Here is a 19069-nt window from a genome sequence, read left to right on the forward strand (position 1 = left end):
TGCCTTGTTTACCAAGTTACCAAACATACACGCTTTGTTCGTTCGTGTACTATAAGTATGTATATACCTACATTGGAAGCGCTGGCCAAATTGTTCTTTTCTGACAGTCATGATCTAAATGAATCCTATATGCTTAGCAGAACTCTTTACTTATTTCTTAGTTAGATGAATGCTCAGAAGAAAAAAGCAAAGAAAACAAAAAACAAGAAAACAACAGAATGTTTAAGAATAGCAGAATTCTATGGGGACAAATAATGTGTTATAAACTAGCAGGAAAATAATCACAGTCCAGCAAGAACATGAAGAAATACTGTCAGTTATGTTGACAGTGTTTAATGTGATAATGTCTGTAATACTTTGCAGGGCGGCCAGTCTTGCAGTTACTTTAAGATCCTGTTATGTAATAAATATAAACTTATCATTTTAAATATTTTATTATCTTACTGTACTTTCTGTTTTGTTTTTATTGAAACAATTAAATATACTGAGGAACGCATATCGATGCTATGAAATAGACAGGACATTAGGATTAAAATACATATTTGAACGAGGGTTGCAATGTTTGCAATTTTTTCATATAATTTCTACATATATTTATCCCAGGCAGTATTATTTACAAAAATGTTATGCTTTCTACAAAGTCTTGATAATTCAGTCTTGACACAAGTTATACGTGTACATTATTCCAATTGTTATAATATTTCAGTATTGAATATACTAAGAATTTATCTTTTTTTCATCCCATTATTTATGCTTCTCTATATATGTGTTTCGTTTTTGTATTATCATTTAATCATATTTAATTTATTTGGAAACAAAAATTAGGAAATGATTACTGCAAGAATGCGATCTACTAGATATACAATCTTAAGACCAATTTTTAATGCTAATCATGTAAACAAAAAGACAAAAATTTAATTCAATCATGTTTAACATCTTTTTTGCTTTAATTTTGTTTCATTAAACAGCGGAAAACGAGTCCCTCGAAATTAATGTTTGTATACATGGTAAACTCTTGTCTTTAGATTCATTCATTTCAATATCTATGCTGCACTGAACAACGCGACTGTAAACATTTTTATAAATTTCTGCATGAATCTCCTCATCGTGCACAGTAATATCAATTCTTTTTCTCAATTTGAAAAAACAGAGAAACGGAATTCAGTTATATTTTCTATCATTCTTTGGCAATCTACGAAGAGCTATACACCTCCAATATTACAAGTTTCTTATAATTCTCAACACCTTGCTTTGATTATCATTCACCAATATTAACATATTCGAATTGAGTATAAATATATATACATAAAAACGTGGATATAAAATTAATATAAAAGTATTCAGGTCATATACATATATGAATGTGAAAGTACTTAATAAAGATATACGATAACTGTAATTAAACAGTTATATAACTTTTATTATGCTTTCATGTAATGTGCAAAGTGTAGTATAATTTGGAGGCGCATTTCTCTTCAAAGAAGCTCATAAAAAGCGAATTACATTCGCAGGTATCCTAATAGCTACGGCGAAATTTACATAGTGTTCGATAAGTTTTCGAGAGCACCGAAGTTAAAAGCTAAATTAGCCTGTACAATGATGCTTAGTCGGTAATTAATTCTGTACACACAATACGAATGCGAATATATGTGTCGTTTTTATTTCATTACATAGTGAAATGAGAAAAAGAATAGGAACTAATATTTCCAATTTTCGTGTCAAAGTACAACTGTGCAAGCTTGGAAAAAGAAAAAAAAGAAAAATATATATATATATCTGACAATAGAAAACGACTCACATATTGCATGATGGAGATTTTAATTTAAATTATTAGTTTTCAGTATTTCTAAAAAGTAATGATTAATATATTACTATGCGGTTACCTTACGCAGAAGCGTAATACTGTCATCATAAAGTTCAACTTTCTTTTTTCTCCTTTCTTTCTCGTTTTCTCCCTCTCTCTCTCCCTTTCTCTATCTCTCTTCTTCTTCGTTTCCATTTTTACAAACAAGATTACGGAGAGACGATCGCTTTACATAAAAATTTTTGACATTGCTTGCACAGCAAATCAATATTGTAATTCGATCATACAATAATTCGAAAATTGTCATTTTACTTGTAAAGATATATGTATAGAAATGTACAAGAAGGATGTATAACACAATCGTGTTGAATTGTGCTATGTTATCTTACAGAAAGAAATTGTAAAAATCACTAATGTGCAAACAGCAGAGTATAAAATATAATAAAGGTAGTATTTACAGTATTATAAGATTAAATATATAGCGAATCCTGTAGTGCCATCTGTTTATGTCACGTTTTGTTCATTTTGTAACATATTTTCTGATCGAGTAAAGATTTTGATTTCTATTTGATGAGGCAGGTTTGTAATTTTCTTCCATACCAAATGACTATTACATATTCTTTCACTGCCATTAATAAATGTTCATATAAATACAAATTATATATTGTTATCTTATTACAAGGCTTCAAGAAACACATAAAAGTCACTTATATGTATTATAATATTTTTAATTAACAAGATATAATAGATACTACATAAATTAACCAATTTGTAATTGGTTCAATAACAATTAATTGTAGAAATATCATTTCTATGCATACTTTTTTTAGACATACAAAACATGAGCACGGTGGCTAAGCACAAAATGCATCACCAAGAATCATAAAACATATGAACAATTTGCTTGATAAATTAAAGGGATCAAGAGTGACACTAAACATAGACACTTTAAATTTGCTATTTGTACTATGATGATAATGACAAATTGGAAAATCTGCCATTCACTTAACTAAACACCCCCATAATATAATGATTACACGCGGGATCATTTATATCTTTACTAACAGTATGATAGTATGTAAAAAAGTTTAGATTCTTATCAACGTCAAGCGATCATGAGGTAAGAATAGTCGAACTCTCTTAACCATAAAAATGAGCATAGTTTATATCTTAATATATTATACTTTTCTTAATATATTATACATTTATATATCATAACGCTAGATGAAAATGAAAATAGAACGACGATCTACCTCAATACGCTTGACATCGATGTCAATGACATAAAAACGAGTTAACGATCATTTTTTTTACAATGAACATGATGTATACACATATATGTAGATAATTATACGCAGATAATTACCCTTTTTTCGTAATTTCATAAATCTTATTTGTACAAAGCATCGTTCAAAGATAATCAGGATAAATACATAATCTATATTAACTTTTGCTAAGTCATCAAGCACATAAAATAATATAAATTGTATTCTCTGATTTGAGTCTACTCGAATATTGTTACTTTAAAAAATATCATTTGTACAATGCTTTGTCGTCATATTTCAAAATACGAATTTACGTTAAAAAAGGGGTGATGGTTGCATGAACATTAGAAGATTATTTGTAAATTACGACTCTAAAATCCTACCTATCATTATAACTCGTATCAGTAGGTAGGAGCATGAAAAACTCTTTAGTGTATTTAAGAAATAGCACATGAACTGTAAATAGATATACAACATGAATGAATGATGAACAATACACAAAGAACAGAAGAAAACGGCCTAAAAGGAAACGTATTTCCTTAATCGGTAATACGATCAATAAAATATTCGAAATTCTTATTTACAATCTATCAGCCTTATTGATACTTGTACATAGGAAAATGGGACTAAAATGATATACATATTATTCATATGTATTGAATACGTCCATAATGTATAATTTTTCCTGTGCACAATTTCATTTTGTATATTTTAACATTCTTTTTACATTCAATGGCAAATTCATTTGCCTGATTATGCTACTTATGGATGGATAATGAGACCAATAAAATCTAAAAGTTCGTCATAAATGACGATCGCAAACACGAAATATAACATTGATTTACGTATATATACAATGGAATTGAACTCTCTCAAAAAATTTGTAAAAATAACGAGTTAATGCGTCAAATGCTTAAAAGTGCATATGTATGTCACAAGTAGTATATACATGAATAGAGAAATAATAAGCAATCCACACAATTTTAGAAATTGTTTTAGGAAAAAAAGAAATCGATAAGAGTCGAAACGTTTATAGTTAATATGTGATTGTTACTATTTTCAAGTAACAATAATAAAAGCTACATACAATTATGTATCTAATATTCCTTTTATAATATATTCTTTTTTAAAGACATAATTTTTTTCGTTCAAAACAGAAATTTTGTACTACCATCTTGCTTTTATTAGTATAGATTAAATCGAATTTCGATAATTAGTACAATTTAAACAGAATTGGTGAAATCCATTCATACATATACATATTCTAGTCTATTCGACGTAGAAATAGTTTTCGTTCTCAATCGAGAACAACGGGTGAGCACAAACGGTCCTGAAGGCTAAAGAAATAGTGTGTCCATCCAAAATTGGTTTTACACTATACACAAGTTTACTATGATAAAATTTGAAAACTGCGCAACACTGGACCTTGAAAAATGTAAAACACGCTCACCACTTACAATACATAAATTGTTCATATTTACGCCAAACATTAGGCGATGTGTAATGCGTTTTAAAAATTCTGCATACACACGACGTAAAGTATCTTAATTAAATAGTTTGTCTGTTTTCTACTTGCAATGCTTTTTCTTCTTAGTTCAATTTGAAAACAAAATATTGAAATTCTTTCAACTGACACTTTATTTTCACTAGATGTCTCTGATGATAAATATTATTATCTCTTCTTAAATCATAGAACGGAAATCGACCTCGCTATTTTGTTGGATTGTTATTACATGTTCTTTCACTTTATCGTTGTGTCATTGATAGACGAATAAGTTATTGTAAACTTCATTGGAATATTCAGTGCGATGGATGTGCAACAACACGCACATCATTATCAACTGTATACTTCTTCTCAGTATACTTATCTTTTAATTATTATGAACTTGGTGAAATAAAACTTTCCTTCTTAAAGGAACAATTTGCTAAATTTAGAAGTATTTTTGAAACTGTGTTGTAGGCATTCCCGAAAATTTTTATACACCGATATTGTGTTTTATGTTTATTTGCATATGATCTTGTTGTAGTGTTTCAAGAATTTGTTTCTGCTTATTATGTTCTGCCTAAAATTCAAAATAAAAAGTTGCGATTAATTTTTTAAAAATAAAGTGCATTAAGAAGATTATAATTAGAAATTGTTTTTTTATCCATACCTGTATGGACCCCATTTGTGGTGTTAAACTTTCCCTTTTTGCTCGTAAAACTGGATTTTTCAGGTCTCTTTCTATATTATTGAGCTCCGATTCTTGTAATGCTATGCTATTCATGAGTTGGAGATGTTTCCTTTTTATCTCTTTATTGATAATCTATTATAAAATTAATAATAATCGATATATTTTATTTTATTTTATTTATTCTTAGTCCGTGCCTTTTGGCTTTGGACGACTTTCGGAATAATCAATATATATTCTGTAATACTATACCAAACATTTTTAACAATCTACACTTACATTGTTATCAGGTAGTTGTTGTACTTGCGTTTCATTGAAGGGATCTGAAATATTAAAAAAAAAAGTAATTTGAAAAATTCACCTGGATACGTATTTATATTGTATAATAAATAAGTATATATATACTTACTTTCAAGAATCGGTACATATCTTAAATCATCAATTATTTTCATTATAATATCTGGAAAAGATTTTAAATTATCATTTATTGAAACCCAACGTAAACAAAAAAAACCACAAAAGTAATAGATATAAGAGAAAGATTTGGACATTTAAGCGTACATATTTTTGCCATTTTAAAATTATAGAATTTTATCAGAAAGCTTTTTATATTTTGAACAAAATACGATTGAAATATAAATGGAAAAAAGTATCACCCACTGTTTGCAATATACATAATTTGTTTGTTTACTTTGTTTGTAGATGAATGCAGCGTTACTTTACTCAGTTCGGTACCTGGATTTGCGCCCAGGCCTGGATTCAGCAACGGATCGTCCTTCAGATCCTGAAGGCGGTTAAATTCGTCATCCAAATGTGGGGATATAAACGGTACGCTAGAATCCACCTGTTGTTCATAATCGATAACGACGTCGTTTAAAATTGAATTCGGAGATTCCGCAACATTTATCGACTGAGGATTTATATTGTTGTACTGATTGAAGTCCGATGAATGTTCTGAAAATTCCTGGTCAATAAAAGACTTGCATGAAACGTTCTGTTGATCGTCGCTTGAGTCAGATGACGCGTAAGGGACGTTACTGTGTCTTTTTTTACTACAACTTGTATTAGTATCTTCGTCGCTATATATCCTCTTCAGTGGAAGATTCTTCGAGTCAGATGTAATATTGTTATCGACATTATTTTCAACATAATCCATCACAGGCTTCTGTTGGTGCGTATAAGCATCTATGTTATGTTCAACTTTAATTTTACATAGATTATGCGAACTTGAAACATTTTTGGGGTTCTCAAAATGAGACATCCCAGAATCTCGTTGAGTACTTATGTATGAATCCACGGTCGATGTATCCATGTTACGTTCAACTTTAATTTTACATAGATTATGCGAATTTGAAACATTTGTGGAGACTTTGACAGCTGCAGCAGTAGGACTCAAAATATTCACATTCTGAGAGGCCTCAAGATGAGACATTCCAGAATCTCGTTGGGTACTTATATATGTTTCTGCAGTCGACTCATTTGTGGTGATTATGCTGTTCATTTGTGGTGAACTCTGGTTGTCTTGTGAATTATCATGAAGATTGTGCTGTTTTGTTACTTCACGTAGCGTTATTTTTTCTTCAGGTGACTTTGATTTGTCTTGCCTCTCTTTGGAATCCTGTTTATTATTATTTGCTTTTGACTCTTGTTTTTGATTCCGACTTCCTTTGCCTTGTACCATCAAATAATGATTGATCTTTTTAATGCCCAGTTTCCGAGCTTGAGCAGCAGCTGGCGGTAAATGTTGCGAAATCATTGCAGCCTTTACGTATTGTTCGTTTGGCATAGGCGATGCTGTGAGGCGATCCTCCGGAAGAGGCGACGATAAATCGCTAACTAGATACGTAATTGCATCCTCTAGTTGCGAGGGATCCTCCACGCTACTTCTCGAATGTTGCGAATCTGAACCCTGCAAGTATGATTAAATATTTCTAATAATTTTCTAATAATTATTTTAGTTCAATGATATTCTTCCATTTCTTTATCTTATATCATTCATTATCATTATATCATATAATCTTATATCATTCATTACGCATAAATTTATAAAGTAAATTACCAAGTCGATCGATGCATCGTCACCATTCTGAATCATTGCTCTCATAGTCTCAGAGATCGTAGCAGAAAATCTCTTCTTCATTTGATTCATTAGCTTGACACCCTCTTCCTCCCTATCGTAATAGCCATACCATAAATTTGTTTGTAACAAATTTAAGAAAAGAAAAATTCGCCTCATCCCAGAGATATACCGCGATACTTACGACACTAATGTGTTTATGCATACGAAAGACACTGCTATTTGCGAATCCTTATCTACTTCTAGATATCCATGAGTGCGTAAATAAATGGATTCGCCCGTTTTCGAAGTTAGTCTATAGCAGGATGATCCGCAAGTCTCCGCGCGATCGTACACTATAAATTTATTATATTAATTAACGAAACGTAAAATAATTACTGAAAAAAATGAGAAGAAAAATGTAGGATTGCAAAAAATGCAAGCTTTTCTACTCACTTTGACGAAGTGCAACCATCGCCCAGATACGATCGTCCATGTGCATGAAACCGAAGGCGCTCATACCCGACACCTCCTCTGATAAGTAACCAGCCACTACCGATATCCTGTGATCGCAGTAAATGATCCGGCCGTCCACCAAATGTCGAGTGATATACTCGTCCTTATTCGCGTCTATGATCGATATTTTGGTAATGGGCCGCCTCATCAACAATCTCGCTACACCCACAAAAACGATATCGTTGCTGGTTGATGTGATTTCTGTAAAAGAAGATTAGAATCCTTGGTATCTTCCGTTTAATACAAATTGCATGGAATCGAATGGTCCAGCGACTAAAGCGCGATTTAATACATTTTGGAAATAAGTGTTTTCTAAGCTACACTGCTCCGCTAGTTTCAGAAGTCTAATGTGTTTCTTCTGGTGAGGAAAGTATCTGCTACTTGTGTTTATTAAAACGATCAACAGAGTCTCATACTTTGCTGTTAATTCAACTTTCACCAAAATGTGCAATAGATCTTTTCTTCCAGATTTCCATATAATTCTGCTCGCACGGTATCATTGAAAAACGTGAGGTAACAATTGGAAAGCAACGAATAGTATTCAAATATAAGACGCATCTGCATGCATTTATGCGTGTTCTAATCTGTAGATTCACGAGATTAAAAGCGGAGAATCTACACAGTTGAACGGATCTGCGACTCTACGCCTACACCTTTTGCCGACGAAGGCGACGGTCTAAATTTAAATACATGGCTAGGATAAATATTTGCGATACCCGTTTCAAAACCAACGTTACCGGTCCCGACGTGTCGTGATAAAAGAGGAACATCGTCCCATAGAATCCGAATTGGAAGAAATTCGACACGTCTTTGCCTCGAATCGATCAAGATCCATGGACTATTTGCTTCGTGTACGAATGAGTATAATTTATCGAATAGAATATGAATAAATCGTAATGACAAAAATTACATTATTGTTATATAGCGTAGATTATTGATAAAACTAAATAATACTGTTATTCCCGAGATTCGAGACTCTCATAATAGTATAAAAGTATAAAAATTATATTTTCAGGGATATAAATCGTGTCTTCTGGAAGAAGATTCTAAATTTAATATTTTAGGTAATATACAAGCTTGTTATTAAGGATCGACATTTAGTCGTAAATATTGAAAAATGGCCATGCAAACATCCTGTCTCGTCTGTTACGTGCAATTAATTATTAATAGCAAATCACCATAAGCATCCTATCCGTAAGTGATGAAACATCTGCTAATGTAAAAAATAAAGCATAGTAAAACGGATCAGTGTAAAATCTCTCTTAACAAACACGCATACTATAAAGAGAACTAAATCATGCTAAGTACTTACTACGTTTCGTGATTACAACATTTTCACATACATCTGTCTTGAACGTGCAAAGTGATTCGCGATTTATGAATGGCAGAGTACCATTAATGTCAGTGTCTTGTTCGAATTCTTATGAAATTAGTCAGGATGTTTGTCAAATATCGGGACATTTTCGCCCAAAGAACACAACTTACACCCATGAGCCTCAATTTTAACGATTATGAATGCTGTTACGGTATCTTAATCAACTTCACTACACGTCTTTACCTCGATGTTTCGTTCGATTGGGGTTCGAATCGGAATTTTTGCAAGCATCCGCCAGCCTGAGCATTCCTGAGATCTCGAACCATTCGTATCGCGTGTGCTCGCGCCTCGATGCAGTATGATGCAGCATTCTAAGTTCAAAGCCACGTCTCTGCTCTCTGAATTGTTTTCTATCGTTCTTCGGTGTTGTCGAATCTTCCGACGAATTGGAATTATCGTTCACCCCATCGGTGATATGCGGCGTAGACGAAGACACCAATCCCTGCATCTCATCCGGGGTGAGGTTTTTCGTTAATTCCTCGTGATCCTTGGGATGGATGAAGGTGTACAGCGAATGTCCTAAAAGATCCGCCTGCAATACCATACGTATATTTTTTAAAGTATTTATCGATCGATTCCTTTCTCCTGCAATTTGATGGAGACATCAATGTTTAATACTTTGATAAAGATTGATACAGAAGGATTAGGAGTATGGAACATCTTGAGTTATATAATAATTACAATTAAGCAGAATTATTCGCTTGATTTCATTTTCTCGACTAAAACTGTTTAATGAAATAAACAAAATGTGGGAAAAGTTGGTTTCAAAAATTGATCGCACGAGTGCTCTTTATTCATCTCATCGCTTGGTTTCACGTAAACGAGAGTACATTGAAATTTGAAAGCTGAAATTCTGGAAAATTCAAGCTCTTTATACACCATCTTCCATCGTAATTATTACATCATATACTTTGCAAATGTTGTATATCTTTATCACTTCGAAACAAACGACTTTCCTTTAAAAATTATCGGGCCTCAGCTTACTTGCACTGTTTGCAGGAATTAATTCTATTCCGTATTTAACACTGCATTTTGACCGCCAATAGAATATCGATAGAATATCGTCTGAAATATAGAACAGAAATAAAAATGAAATACCTTGTACTCAACTGACTATACCTAGGCTCAAATCTATCTATCAAACTTCACCTACGATCAAATGAAACCAATCGACTTGCTTCAGATCCAACTCCAATCGCTATTATTGGAACTTTTGTAGCTTTTCTCCGCTCGAATCCCGATTCCGTCGAATTCCACGAACGCTTTCGTTGAAACTGGCTACACGTCCACGCGTTCCTGCTCGGTCTCCTCCTGCATCTCGATGGCGGAGTTGCGATTTAATCGTGGCAAACGCGGTGCACCACGTCGGCGACGGGGCTCGTTTTCACCGCGGGGAGTTTCTCCTTGAGAACAATACCGGCTGATTGTGACTATCTTCTTAAAAAACCCGGAGGATCGCGCGCAAACAACTCCTCGCTCCACCTCCACCATCTTTCTTCCTTTCTCTCTCGATCCTCCTCTTTCTCGTTTTCTTCTTTCCTCTTGGCCTCTCGTGTCTCTGCCTCTTTCATCTCCCTTCATTTCCCACCTCTTGCTCTAGCTCTCTTCTTTCTTTCAACCATCTTCTGGTATCCTTACGCTTTCGAAGTCGGAACTCGGCCGAACATCAGGTTCGTTACGCTCGAGCGTCGAATTATCGTTATGCTCGAATCTGAAACGCCACGAAGGTTCCTCTATTACGGAACCACGTGGATCGATAGAACAGGACTTTTTGCCTTTCACGGTGCCAGACTCTGTTCAGAGTTTGGTCTTCGTCGTTTGCTTCCTCGTCGAAGCTGCAAAAGCTTCGTCGTCCATGATGGCTTGCTTTTTGCTTTCTTTCGCCTGTTGCTACTTGTTGCAGCTTCTCCCTTTGGCATTTGTAGGATGCTCGGGCGGTTATGAAGCACGAAGACGCTTGATAAAAGGGACGAGTCGTCCGAGCTGAGTCTAATACGTTCACCGCTGATTGGATTTTTATTACTGTGCCGTGTGCTCGTACGGATAATTTTCGCTCAAGATCTATTTCTATATCGTCTTTTTCAAAAAATCTACAAAGATCGGCTTTGTACGCAACGTGTAGCGTTACAGACGTTTATGTAAATTTATATCTTTACGAGCGAGATTAATGAGACGGAATCTAAAAAACCGTGGTTTCTTTCACGCCATAACTAGCTGTCTGCTTTGGAAATTTTGTATATTTTTGTAACTTAGGTATATAGCCTGTGCATTTTTTCATACTTAAGTTACAGTCGGGCTTGTTCTTATCGTCGTTAAATCTATAACTTGAAAAAAACCTTGGACTATTTTCTTTTAATGATAATTAGGATTATATCATCAATGTGGTAAAATTTATTTTAATTTATACACATTGTACAATCGTATGCAAATATAAATTCGTATCGTTCGAAACGTATGCAGTGAATGCGTTTACCTATTAACGATGCGATTGTACATCGAAGATAGAACAGATGAGATTAAAAACCGAGATGTTCCATATTAAAAATATTCTCAATCGCAGTTTCCGTAATTATCGGGATACCATAATGTAAAGTTCCAGAGGAAACTTTATTCGTTATTTCCATCATGTTCCTTCACTTAGAGGACACCGGTTATGAAGTTAATAACGAAGCGAAGTCAACGAGTAAGTTGTGCAACATTAGCTTTAAGAACGTTTAACGATAGAAATAAAACGAAAAGGCAGAAAGAAATGTCAATATATTCAACGCCACTGTATTTATTATTTTGCCAAAGAAGATTCATCATCGAGAAATACGCGACAATTAACCTTCAGCGAATTATAAAGTTAAAATAACGTTTTCTCTACTTTATGAAAAAATCGAAGGAAAAATATTGGAAAATCTCTGATGTATCTTATTACTATGTTTCTTGTTCCCTCTTTTTTTTTTCTCTTTTTCTGTTCGAAACATCGCTTTGAAATAGGAACGAAATGTCCATCGACAGGCTATCGAGTTGTTACGAGATGAAAAAAGGAAAAAAAGCTTATCGACCTCCGAGTGATTTTTTTGTAAAATAGCTAACTGCGCTTGCCGTTGAGATCGAGTAATTTTTTTACTGTTTCAACCTCCCATGTCAGAGGAAAGCGTGGAACACGTGCCACGTAAAACTTCTCTCCTACAATGCAATTCTTCCCTTCTTTTGCTTCCTTCCTCTTCGTCGTCGCATGCGACGTTTCTTTCTTTTCTATTATACGCTGAAATATTCCACATGGCAACATTTTTTCCCATTTCGTTTCAATTCCTCTTTCACCTTTTTTTTTTTTTGTCTTTTGAAATCACACACGCCACGGTATTTGTATTCATCTAAACCCCGCGGATTCTGTTCGAAATAATCCGAATCCGAACACGTGCAGTAAACAATTCGATTGAAAAGCGAGCACGAATCGCGTAGCTAACTGGTTACTTCCCATAAGAATGACAAATGAATGATTAAGAAGGATAAAAAAAAAAAAGAAGAGAAAGAAAAGAAAGGAAAAAGGCCGAAAATACAGGAACACGGGATAAACCGGTATAACGATAGACCAAAAAAGGGGCAGATAATGTTTCGTTTTCATCGATGTTCCTCTTCGTTACGCAAACACGCCATTCGCTATATGCTGCAGCCTCGTTATATCATTCGCATAGTTAAAAATAACACTGATTAGTTGTTCCTTATGTTCGTATAAAAACGTATGGCAGTTCTCTTTTCATGCTTTTAATCGTTCGTTTTAAAATTGAAATATCACGTATATAATACCGCTCGACGATGCCTTGCTACGAATTATCGTCGATATGCATCATTCACAGTTTGATTATCGTTTTCTATCGAATTTCAGGAGAATATGAGAGCACCGTTGTTTATAAATGTACGTGATCTAAGATATCAAGAATTTTTTCTTTTAGGTAGACAAAATTACAGTTAAAATTAGGGGCAAAAATTTGGAACTACTCAGATTCTTAATAAATATGCAATAAGTAAATAATCAGCAACGTTTGATCGGTCTTGTATTGGGAGAATATCAAAGGCAGCTGATGAGAAGTCTCTGATAGCGAGATGAGGAACTTACGGAAGAAAATATGTACATATATTATATTCGTCAGAGTTGATCTGCGACATACCGGTAGAAGATTAAATATGAAAAACTCGTTAATCGATGTATATAGTGATTTCTGACAGATGAAATCGTCCGTTTATATAGAATTTTCAGAAGGACATAACGCGTTGAAAAGGTACTGCGGGTGCACGTCAGTTACCATGGCGGCCTGGTTATGCTCATTTGATCGATAATTCCGGACCCTTGGCACGAGCTACGTTTCACCGTAACTGCAATTGGTTCGGTGCTTTTTATTAATGCATCGCAGAGAACCGCAATCGTACAAAGGGAAGTTTCGTAAGGCAGTAAATGCTTCTGGTATTATTAAGTCACTGAAAGGCAAACTCGACCCATTTAGTTGTAAAAAGGCTATTTCTCCAACTTGTTAACAAATTTTCTCCAGTGGATTAACGAAAATGGAAAGACCTAGCTTTTTTTCAATGTACAAATTGTTCCTTCTTCAAACGACGATGTTAACATCTCGTTAATTTACGTTGAACTATACTCTACGTTCTAACGTTACGAACTATATATAAGGTTTTACGTTATAAAATATTTGAATGAAAACACGAAACGTGTAAATATCGAATATTATTTCACGTTCGTATAAAATATGTTGTGTAATAATGTAAAAATCTTCGTAGCATAGACTGCCGCCTAATGACATTTCAAGAGTTTGGGATTCTCATTTCTGAATTTGTAGACAGAGACAGGTAGGGTTTCCGGATAAAGTAAAATGCGAACCTATGTGAACGAATGTGACTTAAATCGTGAAGATTCGCGTTTGTTTCGTTACGGGATAAGAAGTTGCGTGTCGGTGTATATGTGTGTTTGTGAATGGGCTGAGTGTGGTTTTAAGGGTGGATAGCGTGCGATGAGAGCCGGGAATGAAGTTTGAGAGGATCGCGAGGAGAAGGAAAGTTTTAGAGAAAACGATGAACAGATTATCTAGAGACTTTAGAGGGAGGAAACTTTTCGTGAGAAACAACGTTATGGTACGGCAAGGCTAAAAAAGATAGAGGCAAGATGAAGAACAGGTATAAAGTCATAGACGAAGGATCCACCGTATTCTTCTATCTAATTCTTATTTAAAAAAACCTCAATCTTAAAACATAAGACAAAGAAATTTATCCAGACTGTTGAACGTTTCACGATTTTGTTAGAATTGTTATATGCCGTTGCACAACCTTGACATTTATTGGAGTTGAAACCAGGTTTATTCGAACGCACATAATTTTTATTCCATCTAAAGAGCGAAGATACTCGAGCCGCAAGTTAAAAAGATTATGAAATTTTGGAGATACTTAGAGGATATAGAGGTATGTATTATGCAATCTTTTTTGCTACCTAACTTTACTTTAAGGGGGTGAAATCCACGCCTGAACAACTTACTTTCCGATCTTGCGTTATAACTCGCCAACTATAAGAAACAGGAAAAGGATTTTCTAGCGAAAGATATTTCTTTTAATTAGGACTATCATTCGGTAGAAAATTGAGTATCACGTATATTCTCTACATATTCCCAAAATTTCAAAAGTTTCCGAATTCGCGGTTCGAGGATCTTCCCTCGTAAATACACTTGGATTAACGTCGTTTAAATTCGACGATCGATCGAATTTAGAGTTCCATGTAGTCAGCATTACAATCTGGCTAGATTTTAGAACCACGTTACAACATTTACTTACGGATTTAATTTTTTATTTCGTCCAAATTTTACTTCATTTAATAGCGATTGAATCTATGATCGAATGTCACTCAACGAACGATTACATTTCCAGATCCAACCGTTTGGAAATGTTCGCTTATAAAATAGCAGGAACGTGAGTAAAAGAAAATTTACCTGGGTATGGCCAAGGTGTTCCTGAACCTGCCGGCTGACGTAAACTATCTTCCCGGTTGTCGTGATGACTATGAAGAACCCCCCGCTTTCGATCAAGTTCTGTTACGGTTAACAAAAACGATTTTAACGTGTTCAAAACGTGTGTAACAGGACTGGATCGATTTACGAGTACTCACGTCGACGATATATTTTTCCAGGTCCAGCTCGCCAAGCTCTCGAGGGAGGAAGTCAACTGTACCACGACCGACCGCTGAAAACGTACGCAAATCAATACGTATAAATCGATTAAATGAGAAACTATTAACGTTTATATGTTCGAAGAATACGAATAAACACATTCGTATTTCAATCTATTCTTGCTACATTACTACATCGACTTACTGTATCGCATTCTGAGGAAGGCTGCTGCCAACCTCAGGATGGATATCTTGTCCATTTTCCTTGGACTCTCGGCGACGGTAGGAACAAGTGTCGCCATCGCAGAGATATTCGTATTAAGATTGTCGCGTCTTTGTTTCTCTGCCATGTTCCGTGACGCTCTTGGATTGCTGTAACAGAAACGAGAAAGAGCTTCGTTTTAATCTCCGTCTATCTTTAGAAACTTTTAATCCCAGCGGTTATGCGAAAATTAGAGACGATTCACTTGTACGATTTATAAAAAGACAACGGATTAAGGGATTACATCGCGATATTCCTTAAATCTCTACTCTCTTCTTTCATTGTAGACGAATACTGTCTTAAAATACAGGCAGGCAATCTTAATTCTTCATCAATCGAATTAATCGATCTAATACATACCGTGTTTTCCATTTTTTCCCGCTCTTTCGTAATAGTCAAATAAAGTGCAATTATCTTCTGATTTTCGTACGAGATGGCATTTTTCTAACGTGGACGATGAGGCACGCATTAGAAACAGACTTCTCGGAACATGTAACTTTAATCTAGTATTTTATCGAATCATACTATGTGAAAATAATTATCGCGATCGCTTTTCTGAAAAACGCTCGCTGCTCGCCCTTGGGGATGGCATCTATATTTAGAAAATTTATTCGCTTATTCGTTCCTGTTTAACTCCGTTAAGACCAAGGAACACGAGAATCTAATTTTTACTTAGAAACTTTTTACCTTTTTACGCGTCGCATCGCTTTCTGTTAACAACTACATCGCATTTACACGTTGAACGATTGAAATCGACTGAAAAACGACTGAAATCCAAATCCAATGTCTCTGTTCATTTTTAATTTTACGATCATCGAGAAATTCCGTTAAAATCAACCGGTTAAAGAGAGGGAAAGCAACGAGAAAGGATACACGGTGCAAGTTGTTCGGTAATTTCATTAACTGGCCCAATGGGTCCATCGTTCAGGATCTACCGGGATATATCAGGATACGATTTCACTTATGGCGTGAAAGTACTCTTAGTATTAGCTCTAGCAGATCTGCAAAGAAAACGTTCGCGAAATTACACATTGTCGCAAGAATAGGGGCAATGAGAGTGCAAATGTCACGGGTGTTATTAGATAACGATGCTTATTTCTGTCGCTTGGTCATGAATGGGTCCGTGCGAATCCCAACGCAATTTCTATTCTCTGTGATCGTGCGGGAAACTCAAGATATCGGGAAATCCCTACGAAGCTTTTTTGTTTTCGTATCGAGTTTCATCTGCTGCTTTTCTCATGGTGAGACGCAAAAAGCCCGGCGAATGCAATGTTTTTCGACGCGTCCAAATTTCCTCACTCGTGTGAGGCCGTGTGTGTCAACTGGCAGCATCGTGTAACCACGAAAATAATTCGACCAGCCAACCCTCTACGATTTGCCAGAACGGAAATCGATTTATATTTTTAAACAAACTGTAGATTTTTACGCATTTATGGGAAATTTCAAAATGCAAAAATACTCGGACTAGGCTCGTAACGTGTAAATCTTATATAACGCTCGTTACAATGTTGGTAGATAATTGTAACGATATTAGTAGATGATACATCGGGAGATAGAAAGATCTTCTACTTGAGTTTCTTTTTCTTTTTTTCTCTTTCTTTTTTATAAAGTTCGTAAAAGTATGAATTTGCATAAATATCCGCAGTCTACTCGTAAAACCTGAGAACTCACCGGACAATGTACAAAAACGATATTAAAATTTGTATACGTTAATGATTAGACTGTGGACTTTTATGCATTTATGCGAAATTTAAAGATCCAAATATGCATAGAATGCATGTAATACGCAAGAATATAGAAGATATCGAAACTACGGTTCTTATTAAAATTTTTAATACGCGAAGCAGATCTCTGTCCAAGTTCTACTTCCGTATCTATGTTCACAAAAATGTAAATTTGCATATAAATTCGCGATGTACTAGTAATAAATTAAGGTCTCCCGAATGTTTCGAGGCCAGAAAGATTTAATTATTCTTTATTATGCCGAAGAAGATAACGGGCGTGTACGTAGTCCACTGAGCATTAACATCTTCTATATCTTTCTATTTTTTAACGTATAGTTTATTTCGAACGTTTTCGCTAATTCGATCAAACGACATATATTTCATACCATACCACTAAATATAATTACGTTACTTAAAAAAAAATTAGATCAAGAATACGACGGACAGTTTATTTTAATTAAACTTTCGTTCGAAACAACTGCCTCTCACCTTTGATATTTAAATAAGCGATTTATTTCTTCGTACAAATGACGGACATGCAAATAACTGACGCGTGTATAGCGAATAATGAAAACGTCGAATGGTAGAAACGGCAAATAATGCGAATAACGTATAAAATATCTTGAAAAGAGTGCACATGAAAAATTGTTCGAACAATATTGATTCAAATTTTCAACTAGCGTACACACTGGATGTTGATCGATCCACTTCATCGTACTTCAGTATTGCAAGTAATATGCGAAAACATCGCTTGCAAAAGTTGTATAATTAGAAGAGAAATTAACTTTATAACTTCGTGAATTCTTAATATTAAACTTCACAACGTAACTTCGTCAAAATAAAATAGTATCTTTACTTGCTATCTATTACTTATTCATAGTCTAAGTAATACGAATGTGTTTCATAGTAAAAGTACTGGTGGCTGAACGAAGTTAAATAATCCAGCGACGATAAGTTTTACGATAAACGTTATCTTATTATCTCTATAATAAAAATTCATTATGCTATCAAATACGAATGTATATATAAATAGGATAGAATAAAATCTAACTCCAAACCTTTTTCTTTCCAGTTAAAAAACAGAACATTGCTACTATTTTACACGCGTAATCCTACGATCTTGTTATAAATAATTTTCCCTTTTTGCTTAACGCAACGAAGTGATTTTAAGCAAACGTAACTTCATAGAGTTACTTCATCTAACACTCGTCTACTCGTTTCCAGTGACCAAACGTCTTTCCCTCTCGACGATCATCTCGATTTCTATTCTCGATTGTAGACCACGGTCTGAATAACTGTCCGACGATAAAAGGAGGCATTGAGAAAAAACCGTGTGCGGTGTCACATGTATAGGCCATCAAGCAGTCGTCGGGTGAAATGGTCTAGCTCGTAACGACCGTCTTCACTTTGACGCAGATTCGAAGGGAAATATTCATCACGTGTCAGGCTGTACGAACCCATCCAGACTACAGCATGACCCGGCCAACCTCTTCGTCGGTCTATTCCCGATGAATTTCTCGCTTTTTACGTCCAACTAGCAGCGTCTGTGTGTCATCATCGAGCCTTGAAACGTGGTTTTTTCGTACGTTGAAACGAGTCGGTAGTACAAAATTCGAAGGTTACATAAAACGTTTAACACGTTTGGTCTTTCCGACTGCATCGAACGTTCGTACCATCGATTTGTCTACGTTTCTCGCGTAACACTTGATGTAAAATTGAACCTTATCTGTGGGTGATGTAACGGGCCG

The 19069-nt window shown here is 34.8% G+C and overlaps 1 protein-coding gene across 6 annotated transcripts in view; it reads right to left on the reverse strand.

The window, feature by feature from the left end:
• Positions 1–599: 599 nt before the first annotated feature.
• Positions 600–19069, reverse strand: part of LOC100747843 (circadian locomoter output cycles protein kaput) — a 95829-nt gene continuing 77359 nt past the window's right edge. For 4 of the 6 annotated variants that reach the window (XM_024366089.2, XM_024366091.2, XM_024366088.2 and 1 more), the window contains 13 exons: positions 15541–15707; positions 15336–15409; positions 15160–15258; positions 9371–9719; positions 7753–8013; positions 7502–7652; positions 7300–7411; positions 6610–7149; positions 5976–6486; positions 5650–5700; positions 5520–5563; positions 5223–5375; positions 600–5132 (listed from right to left, as the gene is read on the reverse strand). In XM_024366089.2, coding sequence (XP_024221857.1) covers positions 5046–5132; positions 5223–5375; positions 5520–5563; positions 5650–5700; positions 5976–6486; positions 6610–7149; positions 7300–7411; positions 7502–7652; positions 7753–8013; positions 9371–9719; positions 15160–15258; positions 15336–15409; positions 15541–15707 — 2599 coding nt within the window. In that variant the 3' untranslated portion in view covers positions 600–5045. Of the gene's footprint in view, positions 5133–5222; positions 5376–5519; positions 5564–5649; positions 5701–5931; positions 7150–7299; positions 7412–7501; positions 7653–7752; positions 8014–9370; positions 9720–15159; positions 15259–15335; positions 15410–15540; positions 15708–19069 lie in introns of those variants that run through there. The other 2 variants (XM_003487665.4, XR_002946298.2) reach the window with 2 other exon arrangements.

Source organism: Bombus impatiens, unplaced genomic scaffold, assembly GCF_000188095.3.
Source record: "Bombus impatiens unplaced genomic scaffold, BIMP_2.2 scf_0197, whole genome shotgun sequence".
NCBI classification, from domain to species: domain Eukaryota; kingdom Metazoa; phylum Arthropoda; class Insecta; order Hymenoptera; family Apidae; genus Bombus; species Bombus impatiens.